Source organism: Medicago truncatula, chromosome 4 (assembly GCF_003473485.1).
Source record: "Medicago truncatula cultivar Jemalong A17 chromosome 4, MtrunA17r5.0-ANR, whole genome shotgun sequence".
Classification (NCBI taxonomy): Eukaryota; Viridiplantae; Streptophyta; class Magnoliopsida; order Fabales; family Fabaceae; genus Medicago; species Medicago truncatula.
In genome coordinates, this window is record NC_053045.1 from 45,449,364 (window position 1) to 45,465,562 (window position 16,199).

The window sequence follows — 16,199 nt, forward strand, 5'->3', positions numbered from 1 at the left end:
TATGATAAATCACTTAGTAACAAGCTATGAGTCTAAAGTTTTTAAGAGACGCAACATTTGGTACCTTAGGAGTCAAATTCACATAAATATTCTTGATAAGTCTAAGCATAAATCTATATATTCAAAGAACTCACCAGCAACAAGGATGACAATATCCCTTACAATATTCCAAATTTCCAAGTACTTTTGAAAAAATGAACATTATGTTAATCAATACTTGTAGCTTCAAACAAAGTAAGCCTTATTTGCGTCCAGTTAGAATAAGTGACATTCACACGCATATATTTAGTCTTTTAAATGCGGCGTTGATTTATTTTAAATTTACGGATTAACACCATCTAGTACAAAATTCAACTAAATTATTGACTTTGGTATCTTCAACATTACGGATCTAGATTCAATTTGTATTTTAAACATTTTAATTTAATCATATTTATAGACATTTTACCGTTATATATTATTAACATGAAACTGTCTTCTACCATTTGAATGACTCAGATATTTTTTTTTTAAAAAAACAAATAGAAAAGATGTACTACCTGATGGTGCAAAAGAAAGTTAACTCCATCACCATCAATTTCTTTTGAGGGGAATCAATCCATCACCATGAGTTAATAAGCTATTTATGGTTGTGGAACACAATCATTGAATATCCACTTCAAGATATTTAGGCGAATGCATTGAATTTGAGATTTTTATTTACCTAAATTAAAATGACTAATTTTACCAATCAAACAAAATAACTTCACATTTTTTTACTCATGAAAAAAGAAAAGAGAAGGTGTTAGACTTAGACGGCATGTTTGACTGAATTGACCTTTGAATAAAAGGGTCATTAATTTTCATTTGATTTGATTCCAATCAGTCTTTCTTCATTCTTCAACCAATCCAATTCCATTTCCTCAACAAACTACTCTATTCTCCGGCCACCGTCACCGACGGAGCGCCGTTATCGCATTCCTCATAATTCGGTGCTTGTGAAGCTTTTCGCAACCAACCATGGATAAAGTCTTCAACAAGCTCCGCAATTTGGATGCATACCCAAAAGTCAATGAAGATTTTTATAACCGCACTCTCGCCGGAGGTGTCGTCACCGTCGTCTCCGCCGCTGTCATGCTTTTCCTCTTTATTTCCGAGCTAAGTATGATACGATCCTTTTTTCATACTTTTCATTTTTTGTTTTATTTTTGTAAATTTTCGAACTTTGAACGATTTTTTGTTACATGGTTGGTAAAGTTTGGAAATTTAGAAGGGGTTACTTGAATTCCGTGGGTTTTGATTTCTGGGTTGTTGAGATAATCGTTTCAATTTGTGTATATTTAGGATTTAGGATGGGATCATTATTGCTGTTGCTTGTGGTTATCATTTAAGATCACTTTCGTGGGTTTTGGTTTCCATTTGCAATTTTGTTGTGTATTTAGCTGAATTTGAAGTGTTTTGGCTTTTCAATGAGAATTAATAAAAGCAAAATAAAAAAAGAAGGCTTGAATTGAAGCTTATTTCTTCCTCTCTATTTCAATCCTGTTAGAAAATTCATGCTATTTGCTGTTACCATGTTTATAAGAAATTAATGATTCAATGTGCCAACTGCAAGGCAATGAGAGTTTTGATTCAATGTTTTTTGTTGTAATTCCTAGATAGTTAAGGGAATTCATCAAGGATAGGTTTGTTTGTTCTGTCTTCATTTGTGTGCATTGATTCACCTTGCAGATGTTATTTAACTTGCGATTAATGTTATGCATGTTTGGATTGGCGGTGAGATGTCGGCAAGTCACCGCAGTTTTGGCAAATGCTACACTTTATAGATTCAACAATATCAAAGTGTCACCGTGATATTGAGAGACTCAACCGTCAATCCAAGCATGATCACAGGTTAAATAATTATTGGCGCAAGGGGTATATCAAACTCAATCAGTACTGCTATAATTTAGTGCTACTGCTACCCTTTTATCCACTTGAGCGTATTTTTCTGCAATTTTCATATCCTTAGGATGGGATCATTATTGCTGTGGCTTTGCGTTATTTATTTACTATTTGTTTTTAGTACTAGGTGAGACCAGATCCCGCGAGAGTGATCTTAAATGAAACACAAACTTCAATAACTTTATCGGTTTTATTTTGATTGCAGGATTGTATCTCTACACTGTTACAGAGAGTAAGCTTTTGGTGGATACTTCGAGGGGAGAAACCTTAAACATCAATGTAATCATCATTGTTATATTTTTTCTGCAATGTTAATAGTTTTGCTAAGCTCGTTATATTTCAAGTCTAATCTATGGTCTGGGTCATGATTCATGGGTTATACAATATTATTTTCCCATAAATTTATTAGTTTGGTGATTTATTGTTGAGCCAAACTGTGTAAGATCCATTATCTCAAAGTTTTTTCCTTCTAAACAATTCCGTAATTGTTCATCTAACTTCATATATATGTTTTCGTCTTTCCCTCCTTTGAAATGCAGTTTGATGTCACTTTTCCTGCTGTTCGATGTTCAATACTCAGTTTAGACACAATGGATATTAGTGGCGAGCGGCATCACGATATAGTATGTATTGCTCAGACTTCATTGTATCAATTAAAATTTCAGTTCCGATGCACGCACATACTTTTAGGCTCATTGCTGATTTTGCTTTGTATCAATTAACTCTGTTTCTATTTGCAGCTGCATAATATAATGAAACAAAGAATTGATGCTAATGGTAAAGTGATAGAAGCTAGAAAGGAAGGAATTGGCGCACCAAAGGTTAGTTTAAATACTCAGACAACCTTTTACAATGCATCAGTTGCTTGCTTTGGATCTGATGGAGGAATTGAAATCCATTTTTCCTATTATTTTTCCATGTTTGTACTACTCTTTAGCGCCATAATCAGGTTTTCTAATACCGGGCCTAGCCCATCCTTACAAAATTGGCTTGTAAGGTAGGGCTGCCACTCTTTATAAACTCTCTAGTCAGGCCTTATCTTTAACCTATATGGGACTTGGTTTTTCCAATAGCCATCCAAAAGACCAAGGTCTATATTCATTTATACAAAATTTACTTTTCTGATTTCCTGTGTATTTTCCCTATTGCAGATTGAAAGGCCCTTACAGAAACATGGTGGCAGGCTTGAACATGATGAAAAATATTGTGGTTCTTGTTTTGGTGCAGAAGAGGTACATTTGATCGTGTTTATTATGTTTAAATTTGGTCTAGTTTTCTTAGAATTTTGTAACCGCAGTAAGTGTTGAGTATTGCTTAGAATTGCAAGGTGCGCAGTGACAAAATTTGGTGAGGTAAGAAATTCTTAGTCAAAAGGCAAAAAAGTTCCCTTGAGACGCTAGGTTTTTTTATTGACTTGTGGCAACATTGAAGAAAGATGTTAAAAAACAATAAAACCAAATAACTGTTATCATTAAAAAGAGAATGTGTGTTAATCGATTCTGGAGTTTGGACATATGAAACATAACTCTCCAAATTCTTTCACCTATGGAATTCTTTCATGAGTTATTTTATCTTCATATATTGTTTGTTTGTTTTCTTAACAAGAAATAAGTGTATTAATTTGGATTTATGAGTACCATTATTACCACTCACGAATAATAGAGTTATTCAACTAATTTGGATATATAGTATTTTTTCTTTACTATTATCCACATTCCATCTCTGTGGGCAGTTTTTAGGCCATGGCCTAGTTTCTTTGCACACTACTGTCTACTTTTCATCCGTGGTTACAATTTTGAACCCTGGTTTTCTTTTGCAAAAGATGTTGACAGCAACGGGAATGCAATTTATGACTTTTTTTTCTAATTATTTGACACTAAATATGCTTTGTATATCCTTAATTTTCCTGCCGTTGACATATTAATTTTCAGTTGTATGTCTTATTTTCTTTTTGAAGAGCAAATAGATTATAGCAAGAACGGTACACAAGAGGTACTACAACCCAATACAACCAAAGAAAATATTCCCGTGTTTGGTTTGTTGAAAAATAGAAAGATAAAATACTTCTTTACGCCTCTTAAACACTGAAATTATCTTCATTGCTACAATGGTAATAACAATGATAAATCATAATAAGACCGATCTTGTTAAATGTGCATATATTGTAGACAAAGTTAGGCTGATGCAAATGTCCATGGAGTTACATGGTGTTGGAATACTGATGCTAGAAAGTTTGGTTTGACTAACATAGTTGCATTTGTCTTTTGTGATTTGAGAATCTATGGTTACTGAATTTTATGAGTAGCTATTATTATGCTGAAGTTTAATTTGATTTTTATCGTTGATGCTTTCGTTTTCACTGTGCAATCTGCATCGTAAATTGTATTATTTTCTGTGTACTACCTCAGTTCCTTTTTAATTGTCACTTTTGAGTTTTTTACACAAACCAAGACAACAATTACATTTTACCATTTTTTGATTCAACAACTTATCTTTTTCCTATAATCCTTCATCATTTAATATTTCATTTCATATGTTTCTCTCTCTGCAATAAATAACCAAGGGTAATAAAGGCACAACAACATTTAATGTTGTATTGAACTTTGAAAGTGACACTTAATTAGAAACAAAAAATTTCTACAAAAGTGACAATTAAAAAGGAACGGAGGGAGTATTTTGTACACTTTCAATTCAGTGAAACTTATACTCTCCAATTGTTTTATAATTTCTTTTATGTCAATGCCACTCTCTCTCATGCAGTCAGACGACCACTGTTGTAATAATTGTGAAGAAGTTCGTGAGGCATATAGGAAGAAGGGATGGGCACTGACAAATATAGATTTGATTGATCAGGTTGGCTCCATACTAGCTTTGCTTCGTTGATCTTTTTCTCTGTTTTCTGTTTTGTTCAATTGTTAAATTTCGTTTACATCTTAATTATTGAATTCATTTCTTTAACCAATTAGTTTTAAACTCCTATCAGTATAAATGACTCATTTATTTATCAATATGTATGCGGTTTGTAAACTCTCAAAATCATCATCCAGTTTTAGAGCTTGGCAACCTAACATTCTTAGCTTACTAACGATTTGGTTTTGCTTTTAGTGTCAAAGAGAGGGTTTTGTGCAAAAGGTAAAGGATGAAGAAGGTGAAGGATGCAATATTCATGGATCTCTTGAAGTGAATAAAGTGGCAGGAAATTTTCATTTTGCGACTGGCCAAAGCTTTCTTCAGTCAGCTATCTTTCTGGCTGATCTACTTGCTTTGCAGGATAATCATTATAATGTAAGAATGAACAACAGGATTTCTAACATCTCTTATTTTATTTATGTATAATGTGAAATTTTTTAAAAAATTACAATGTTTTCCCCTTTGCTTGTAATCACATAATTGATTTTCAATGCTTGCTGTATGCTGCAGATAAGCCATCAGATCAACAAATTAAGTTTTGGTCACCATTACCCTGGATTGGTTAATCCTCTTGATGGGTAATTTTCTTTTTTCTCCCTAAGGTGCCTTTATTGTTTATGGTTACGAGATTCATAAATTTGGATCTCACAGCACATAATGTATTTCTAAAGTACTTCCCCTTTATCAGTAAAACTTAAATAAACAAATTCCCTTATATTTAAGAAAAACCACTATAACTATTAACATATTTGATAACTTAGCCATTCCTTGGTGGATGGTGTGTGGTCAAATGCCATTCTTTAACCTTATTTAGACTTATCTGTTGAGAAATGATTCAAATGAATACTTTGGTGTAGCTGAACCTTCATTCAAATGTTTGGGCTCCAAAACTAACCTTTAACTCAGCTACAAAACTTGAATTGTTCTTCCTCACCCATTCTCTCTTATATTCTTGAACATAAAGCTAATTGACTCATCTACCATGCTGAATGTGAATGCTAGGCGAGAAATATTGCATTCTGGTTTAGAAGACTTCTTACAGTGTATTGCAAAATTTATATAGAAAGGGAAGTCAGGGTTAATTTCATTACGGCATTCTGCTTTCTGAGATTTTGTATGCCGCTAGTTGGCGGTTGCATGCACAGATGGGTTATTGATATTTTGTCAGAAGTGTTTTTTTTTTTTGGATAAAATCAATGAGAAGGGCAAACTGGGACAATGAACAGGGCTAATACTCGTCTCAAAATTGAAAAAAAGTAGTTAGTAGAGGATCGTGTTGAGCGTGTTCTCCTGATCCCCGGTGAACGTTGCTATGGTTTTGAGGAGTCAGGGACTTCGAAGGCCAAGCATGCCCCATTGCATGCTTAGCCATTAGATTTGGCCTATAGGCTTGTAATGTGAGGGTCACCTATACTTTATAAGCTCTTTAGGCCTTATATTTAGCTAACGTTGAACTTGGGTTTTTCTCAACATACCCCTAGCGCCTAACACTATTGAGTTTGGTACGTGAGTAATACAGTGGCTCATTTTAGCAGATCTAGGATAGATTCTCATACTATCTAAGGTTTTTGGGCCTAAGTCGACTCCACTAAGCTGACTTGTGAGTTGATGATTGTCCAGGCTTTATAAGCTCTATCAGGCCTCAAATCTAGTCAATGTGGAACTTGTGTTTTTCTCAATAAACTTTATGACTGCAATCATTGCAGTGAGACTTTTGCAGAAATAGGAAACTGTTAATAATTACATGTATTTTGACTGTGAGTGCAAAGTTATTTTGTCTTGTATTTTGTCCCTACCATTTGAAGTCTTTCTTCTTTTCTCTTAATGCTTTGCAGGATAAAATGGGTCCAAGGAAATGATCATGGCATGTACCAATATTTCATAAAGGTTTGTACTTGGTAGTATCAGAAAATATTTTCCTCATTGAAATTTGTTCGCCTGCTATTATCATTACCCAATTGCTTGATAATGATATTAAATACATATGATATATTTAGCTTTTATATGACATTCTGAAATTTTGCTTGATGATTTTGATACTGATCTTAGCTAAAACATAAACTATTATTCTCTGGAAAATATAAACAATATCGTTTTTATTATATCATTACCCTTTTCCCACCGGTAGATGCACTTATGATAACATGTTACATTACATGCTATTGCACTGTTATCTTTTCTTTACTTTTTTGGCGAATATACTGGGTTAACACTCATTTGCATTTTCTGCATACACTTTGTAGGTGGTCCCTACAGTATACACGGACATTAGAGGTCGTGTTATACATTCAAATCAGGTATTGTTAAATGTCATAAACATTCATTTCATGTTGTTCATTCATTGTATAATATCTTAGTAACATTGTAAATGTTATTCCACAGTATTCCGTGACCGAGCATTTCAAGAGTTCAGAATTGGGTGCTGCAGTTCCGGGAGTTTTCTTCTTCTATGACATATCTCCAATAAAGGTAAGAGTACTTTTTTTGCAGCTAAACTGAATAAAAATGCTGTGAAGTGTTTTCCTTCTTCCCTTGATGACGCTTAGAATGTGTTTTTACATGTCAGATTGTTACAGCCAGGCACAACATTAATGGTCTTAGTCTTTCCATAAGATATTACCTTCTCAATATTTCCTTGGCTAGGGAATTGTTGTTGATTGCCACATTTTGTGAACATAATTTGCATGATTGGTTGATTCTCTGCTTTTCTTGCCTGATTTTGCGGTCACGAACTCCTGCATGTTAAATTATTTCATTTCATTCATCCTATGACATTTGGGCTCTGTTTGCATTTTGTATGTTTTTCTAATTTAAAAATTGTTATTAGAGATGGGGGGGGGGGGGGGGGGGGGGGGGATAGGAAAGGAAAATTCAATCAAGGACTATAACATGCTTATATGCAGTCAATAATATGTTACATTGGTTCCCTTCACGTCGTCCACCTTGAAGTTTGTTTTATACCTTAATTATAACTGCCATGACTATACGCTTTGGATGGAGTTTTGATATTTTTATTTTATCTCTATTATTGAACAAAGTAAATCTTGAGAAATATTGTAATCAAATTCAAAATCAATGCTTGCATCGAATCTTAATAAGTTTTAACTTTAGAGCTTAAATTTTGTATTTTTGATTTAATTTGTAGAAAAAGAGGACTTTTGTTATTTGATCACTTGATAAATAATCAATACTTATGCATATTGTTCTTCACTTTGTAGAAAAAGTAGACTTTTCTTATTTGATTTACTTGATAAACCAATGTGTTTAATGTTGCAGGTCAACTTTAAAGAGGAACATATTCCATTTTTACATTTCTTGACCAATATTTGTGCAATCATTGGAGGTAAATCATACATTTGTACTATTGTACATTCATTTCTATACATTTGGGACATCAATTTTTTGCCTCATGCAACTGATTAAAAACGGATTTCAATTTCTCTGCATAGGTATATTCACAATTGCGGGAATAGTGGATTCATCAATATATTATGGTCAGAAAACAATCAAGAAGAAGATGGAGATCGGAAAATATAGATGATGGGGTCAGGTCACACTATCCTTCCTACATCGGTGCTCTAATGTCCGAGTTGAATCTGCTCATGACTTGTACTTGGTTGGTCAGTGCATACGCGTTTCATATAACACCATGATTAAGCCGAGCTGTAGATTCAGTTGATTAATGAATTGTATTTTTTGGATCTTGAAGATGTAGTGCTCTAGCCATTTTCATGTATTTTGAAGAATTTGAAGCTGTTAAGTTAAAATCTAAATATTTTGATTTCTTTCCTATCTTGTTTATTAAATTTTCAAAGTTAACAGAGTGTAAGTTATTATTAATTAAATTTTCAAAGTTAATAGTGTAATGGTAGAGTTTTATCAATATTTGTTTTTTTACATAAACATCCATGTCGAGTTTGTTTGAAGACAAACAAATGAGGTTGTTCATGTTCTTACTAGAGTGACCACATCTTGGTTCTCAAGTTTTGATATGTATATATTTAAATATTAATAAATTTAAACATGTATGTAAGAGCACCCACATCCATACCACTTATATGAGTGGTATAAATAGACCCCGTTTAATTTTTTATAATATTACACATTTCTCAATTATTTAAACTACTCAACTATATTTTTAAAATATCCATACTACTCATCTAATATCTACAATAGGTTCCACTAAATTTACAACAATCAATTACAATATGTGTTATTTGTGATTTATGTTTTTTTATTCCAACACAACATATACCACGGTGGTACTGTATAGGAACGGTGACAACAATTAAAGTCACTTTTCTGACAACTTCAGTAAAGACACGGTTGTTTTTCAACCGATATTGATGCTCTAAGAGATTAATTTTTATACATTTTGTAGGGGTAATTTATACAAACTTTAGAATTCCTTTGCATTATCATCAGATAATTTAACATTTTTGTTGTGTTATCTTAAATAAATAAAAAATTATAATTCTCTGTTCGACAGTGAATTATAATGTATATTTGTGTGTCAGTGTGTGTGTGGTGAATGTTTTCTTGTTTGTGCTACATACATTTTCTTCGACAGTGAAATTAAAGATGGAACATAAGAAAGTTTACCAAGACATGTCATTCAACACTCTTTTGTGACTCGATATTGTTAGTATTTTGATTGTACTAGGCTAAAATATGGTTTTAGACCTTGCAAATATACCTCGATTTGGTTTTAGTCCCTGTAATTTTTTTTTTTGTTGTTTTTGATCCCTGCAAAATATTTTGTTTTTGATCCCCGAGGGACTATTTTCAAAAACAAAATATTTTGCAAAGACCTTTTTAAAAATCAGAAGATTTTGCAGGGACTATTTTTCTAATAAATAGATCCAGTATGTCACGTGTGCAAATCATCACAAAAGTGAGGACTAGGACCAAAACCAAAACGATGCACATTTGGAGGGACCAAAAACAACAAAAAAAAATTACAGGGACTAAAATCAAAACGAGGTATATTTGCAGGGACCAAAACCATATTTTAGCGTTTGTACTATTCAGATTTACTCAAATGGATACAGGGATGAGTAGTACTCTACCCATTGTCGTCCCCAGTGGGTGGACTGAATTGAGAGTAAGTTGCTATTTTACAAATTTGAATGAGTAAATTGATTAACTCATACAAATTGTAAAACTAAAATAATATTCACTTAAAGATCTTTTTGATGAATATAGTTCACTATAAGGAGATTTGAACATTGTTTCCTTAAATTTATAAGATCAAACTTTTACCGTTGAGTTGAAACCTCATAGACATGAACGTAAATTATTATTATGAATTCACTCGCCAAAACTTGATCGTGATAGTTTGTACATAGTGTTTTCTGCCAAATGTGTAGAAAATATCAATTATATAAGATACAACAATAATATCAGAAATGTTGGCTTAATGATCAAAGTAATATTTGGAAAAAAATAATCAATAGACACTTAAAACTTACCAACAAATTTAGCAATAAAATTGGCAAACAAAAATACTGCAAATGATTAACAAAATTGTCTGATAGAATACAATACACAACTTTTAAGTCTCTATGAGAACCGGAGTTCCTCCCTGACTGGTAGAAACGTTGGAAAGCTTCAACTTGGTAGCCTCAAACTCTTCATTTTCCATCTCTTGGCTACTTAACCAAAGAGGTAAACAATGATCAATCAAATCCTGTCCACAATACAAGGGTGAACCTCCCTTAAAAATGCGGGTTCTCCCAAACCTTGTAATTGTTTCTAGGTTAGTATTAGACGGTTCCTCAGCATAACACTCCAATAATTCCCTTATAGCATTGCACCATATAGGCCTAGCTACCTTAAGAAAGTCATGCAAAACTAGTACTGGAAGGTTTACACTTCCCAGTTCAGATTCATGGTGTCCTCCTCTTCCATGATAGTCTGACCCTCCAATTTTCAAAAGGCCGTAGGCATCAGCCAGGTCACTATATGCTGCATACCAAAAATTAACGAGCAAGAGCAAGATCAAAATTAAAACCATGATTGATTTTACGTCTATTTGTAAATAATTTCCTATTACACAATTGTGACCACATGATGAGATGTAGTTGGCAGTATTCGGTCATAGATGAATGCTTTTGTTGTGCATATTGTTCATTTTATGACTAGACAGGGTTAGCCTCTATCTCACCAGCTAGCCCAAGTTGACGGCAGTGATGAGTTTGTCCGCAATGTAACGGTTTTTTTATGTTCCAAAACCGGATGTTACTGTATATGCGTTTCATTGCAATATCAAAGATCACAACACAAGTGTAACCATTACTACAACCCCTACTTAAACCCTTATTCCAAGTGTTGAATGTTATCGCTTCACTAATATGATTAGGCAAGAAGCATTCATATCATGGGATGAATAGAAGATGGCATTTAATTGTGTGAAATACCATGAATCAGTGTGATTTCGTATATGGTCAACCACTAAGCCTAAGCTTTATAGAGTCTATTTATGTGGATCAGAAGGCAAAGAATGATGTTACTCATAGAACATTGTACTGTATTACTGTTCTTCACAATATATATCCCATCAAATCTAATTATCATCCAATGTCCAAAAAAGGATGGGGTAGTGCACTTAGAAGAAAAACTACCATTTGGTAAGGAACACACAGAATAATGACTTGTGAGTTCGCGCTTGGTTATTATGCAGGTGATATGGGTATTATACTTACTAGCTTCTATATATAAGTTAATTGCAAGACTAAAAAATATGACTTATGACACAATTTTGTTTAGTGACGATTGTCACTAAGCTGTTTTGTCAACTCCGGGTTTAAAACTAGGCTTAATACATCATTTGGTTCCTTAACTTATTTTTGGTTTTCAATTTGGTCCCCTAACTATAAAATGTCTCAATTTGGTCCCATAAACCTTACACCGTTTACTATTTTGGTCATCTCCGTTAGTATTTTGCAAAATCTGTTAACTTTTTGCCACATGTCACTTAAAATTGGTGATCAACGGTTGGATTTAAAAAGCACACATGGCATACCGTGGACTCACAACATATGATAACTTCCATCTTCATCTTCTTCCATCTTCATCTTCATATAACCTTCATAAAAGAAATCCAATTTGTTTTAAAAATCCAAATTTTTTCCTTTAAAAAATTCATCTTTTCAACTTCATCAAAAATCATATAATCAAATCCTTAAATCTATTCTCATCTTCTTCTCTCTTCATCTTAATTTTCTCTCTCTAAAAGCTCTCTCACAAACAAAACAACGCTGTTTCTTTCTTTCTCTGTTTCTTCTGGAAAAAAATTGTTGAATTGAACCATACCCATTTTCCATTTCCTTGATCTGCATCATTTTCATACTCATACACTTTGAATTATGTAGTTTTGAAGCTATGAAGGTAACAATGTGAGGTAAAGTTTTCACCTTTTTGCAATGGTGGCTGCCATTTCTGAAAACACATTAACCTCTTCAAGATCCGACATCAACAACAATAACAACAATAATGGTGTGTTACCCAGGAGAAAAGGTAGACAAATTTCTTATACTTGTCTCCTTCACCTTGATCTTCTTCAACAATAACAACAAGATCTTCATCAACAACAACAACGGTGTCTTCTTCAAGAAGATTTGCTTCACCAATTTTGTCACGTTCAACAAATTAACCATCTTCAACACCAATTGATGTTCATTAACTTGCATGGTCCAATGAATGCAATTACCCATGTGAGAGATGTTAAAATCAGCTCTCGTTTTCTCAAAATCTCAATGGTGTGCGAAGTGCTTTCTTCCTCCACTAGTGAAATCCAAATGCTGATTATCTTGTTCCTACAATTTTGTACATATTTTGCCTATTGACATTGAAATGGATTATATGGATTTGATAATATGAAGTTGAAGTTGATTAGGTTTAAGGATTTTATTTAAGGATTTGATTATATAATTTTTGATGAAGTTGAAATGATGGATTTTTCAATGAAGGTTATATGAAGATGAAGATGGAGGAAGATGAAGATGGAAGTTATCATACGTTGTGAGTCCACGGTATGCCATGTGTGTTTTTTAAATCCAACCATTGATCACCAATATTAATGACATGTGGCAAAGAGTTAACAGATATTGCAAAATAGTAACGGAGAGGACCAAGATAGTAAACGTCGTAAGATTTATGGGACCAAATTGAGACACTTTATAGTTAGGGGACCAAATTGAAAACCAAAAATAAGTTAAGGGACCAAATGATGTATTAAGCCTTAAAACTATTATATCGAACACTATGCATCACTTCACTTGTTACATTTCAAGTTATTTTTCATTCTCACTAAATCTTACAATTTGAGGCAATTTATGTTTCACTATTTAATTAGCTTGGTGATTTGATAACATTACATTTGATTAGTACAAGTAGTAGAAATGAGCATGCTGAGCACTCTTCTGAATACTGCATAAATTATGATTCAACCTTGTATGACAATTGACAAAGTAGATTCACCTTGGTTTTGGTTTTATGAGACGATAATTGTAAAAACTATAACATAATTTTGATGATTAAACAAATGAGAAAATTCACATACCTGCAAGCCTTCCATCACTTTTGTAGACCTCCATCCCATGAAGGCCTGCTTCTTTCAACCTCCTAATAATGGCAACAGGATTTTTTAATGCCCATGGATGAGCCAGAACGGCAACACCCCCGGTATCACAAATCATTTTTATTGCTTCCTCCACCACAGGTTCACTTCCCCTGAAAATACAAGATGCTCAATCATTTTCCTAACTACACAAACTGTAGCTAGCAATCAACAAGTGAAGGCAATGCAATATTACTTGGAGTAAGCGGGTCCCCCATCAAAAAGATATCGAGCAAAGGCTTGTTTGAGATTTTCAACATAACCTGCTTCAACCATAGCACGGGCTACATGGAGCCTTCCGGGAGCAGTTCCACTGCCTGCAATCCTACAAACATGCTCCCATTTAAGAGCCATTTTTAGCTTGTTAAGCTTTAAGACCATGTTCTTTGCTCGAAGATAACGTCCGTCCCGTATGTTTGACAAAAACTTATCTAGCTCCTCAAACTTTGATGGTCCAATACTGCTGTAATATGCTAAAATGTGAACAGGTTCCTCTGCTTCAGTGTCTCCGCCACTGCCAGTAGATGGGCAAACATCAGAACCAACGGAGAGAAAAAAGGACTTCAAATGCAATTGATTTAGTGTGTGCTTGGTTCCACTTTTTGAGGAGGTAAGTAGAATGGATTTTGCCTTCATAATTCATTCTGACTTGAAATTAGAATTTGAAGCTTTTGCCTCTACAATTGAATTTTAACCTCAAATTTATCGTTCAACCTACTTTTATGTAAATGTATTCAAACATAAACCACGTCACATTCAATTCAACTCACTTTTACCAGAATCAATTTATTCAAAATAATTTTTTATCCCCATAGAACCAAACATGCACTTTAGACAATTATAGTTTATAAATTTCCACTTTCCCCCTCTCTAGTGAGAGGCAACTCGCGTTAACGTAAGTGCCAATTCAATTAACAAGCATCAAGAATCTTAAGTTTGAAAATTACCTTGGATAAAATATTGTACTAACTTCAACACCTGGGATTATCTTAATGCCATACTTACGAGCCGATTCTACAGCCTCGGGGATGCCTGCCATAGTGTCATGATCTGTCAGAGCAAGAACTTTCACCTGTTATGAGCAAATGGTATCAAATTTAAAAAAATGAGCCTAAACTACAAAGGAAATCAATTCTATTCATAACTAATGCCTTAGACAACCATCTATTAGAATTCATTGGAAAATGCAATAAATTCCACTTCCACTTATTTTAGAGGCCTCCACAATACAGTTAACTTTCTATCAGCCACGCCATCCTTAAATTGACTTCATTATCCTTATAAAATAATGACCATAATCATAAAATGATGCACATATTTCAAAGAGTTGTGGTATTTTGAGACACAATTTGACATCAAAATCAAATATGTAATGAATATAACAAGGTGTCGCAATTCATTAATCATCCTCTGAATACAATTAACCTCAGTTATAATTCTGTAACCATGATTTTAAGTGTTCAAGCTCATACTAGTTAAATCTCAGTACATTTTTTTGTTTAATTTGTACTATATGAACAATACACAGACAATTAAAAAACAACCTTACATAATTCAAAGAAAAACAAAAGATGATTAAAACTTACGCCATTGATGTGAGCTCTCTCAACAACCTTAGAAGGAGACAAAAAGCCATCACTACATTTAGAGTGACAGTGCAAATCAAACACAACCCTGTCACCATTTTTTCCAACAGGCTTCTGCACACCAAAATCATCAACAAGAGATGAAGTAGCGAAAGAAGAAGGGTTATCCAATGAAACCCATTCAGTTACAAATTTAAAAGCCAAAACTTGTTCATGGGTCATCTTCTTCTTGCTTCCACCTCTGTTCTTATTCTTCTTCTTCTTCTTTTTCTTATCCTTATTGCTCTTGATGGAATTGTTTGTGCTCTGAATTGCGATACCATCTCCCATAACTGGATTGAGCTTTTTGACTGAAGCGGTGGAGAAGAAAAAAGATTGAATTTTTTTGGGTAATTTTCTCAAGTTTGTTAGAGGTGTTTGCCTATGAAGAGAAATGAGGAAGGGTAGGTTACCTTTACAGTGAAGGGATCTTTGGAGTCACAGGACAGGTGTCCCGACCCTTCAAACCTAGGTATATGCTGTGTAGTGTACCCATGAGTAGTTTTTGCTCTCTTCCATTTACGGCTTTACCCTTTTATCTTTCTTTTACCACCCGAATCTATCCCTATTTTTTTGAGAATTGCTGTTCCCACATGTTGTTTGGCTGTGTCACACGAGTAAAATACGAAAATGCCCTTCGGCAGTTTGCTACCGAAGTTTTTAGGAAACCGGCGGCAATTAACTGCCGAGGAAAACCTCGGTAGTTAACTACCGAGGAAATATGAACTTAAACAATTTCGGCAGTTAACTACCGAAGAAAACTGCCGAAGAAAACCTCGGTAGTTAACTGCCGAGGAAATCTTCATCATTCTAAAAACTACCTGTGGTTCTGGGTTCTGGTTATGTTGAGTTTTCCTCGGCAGTTAACTGCCGCCGGTTTCCTAAAAACTTCGACAGTTTACTACCGAAGGGCATTTCCGTAACTTACTCGTGTGGCACAGCCTTACCATATGTGGGAACAGCAATTCTCTATTTTTTTACTGTCGTGCTAACAAATTTGTTAACGCTCTCTATTATTATCTCATCAATAAAAGAGAAGAATATTACAAATATAAAATAATTTATAATTAAAAGTATACGGAAAAAAAGAATAAAAGAGAAGAATATTACAAATATGACAT

The 16,199-nt window shown here is 33.8% G+C and overlaps 2 protein-coding genes across 2 annotated transcripts; one reads left to right on the forward strand and one right to left on the reverse strand.

The window, feature by feature from the left end:
• The first annotated feature begins 822 nt into the window (after positions 1-822).
• Positions 823-8,716, forward strand: LOC25493279 (endoplasmic reticulum-Golgi intermediate compartment protein 3). Its single transcript, XM_013601746.3, has 13 exons — positions 823-1,141; positions 2,129-2,202; positions 2,463-2,546; positions 2,664-2,744; positions 3,075-3,155; positions 4,684-4,776; positions 5,029-5,208; positions 5,344-5,411; positions 6,669-6,720; positions 7,077-7,130; positions 7,216-7,302; positions 8,110-8,176; positions 8,283-8,716. Exons 1-13 carry the CDS (start codon positions 1,000-1,002, stop codon positions 8,372-8,374), a joined length of 1,155 nt encoding a protein of 384 aa, XP_013457200.1. The 5' UTR covers positions 823-999; the 3' UTR covers positions 8,375-8,716.
• Positions 8,717-10,197: 1,481 nt separating this feature from the next.
• LOC25493280 (3',5'-nucleoside bisphosphate phosphatase) lies at positions 10,198-15,550 on the reverse strand. Its single transcript, XM_013601749.3, has 5 exons — positions 15,040-15,550; positions 14,401-14,525; positions 13,650-13,967; positions 13,397-13,566; positions 10,198-10,800 (listed from the first exon to the last, which is right to left on the reverse strand). The coding sequence occupies exons 1-5, from the start codon at positions 15,367-15,369 to the stop codon at positions 10,388-10,390; spliced, it is 1,356 nt and encodes a 451-aa protein (XP_013457203.1). The 5' UTR covers positions 15,370-15,550; the 3' UTR covers positions 10,198-10,387.
• Positions 15,551-16,199: the final 649 nt, after the last annotated feature.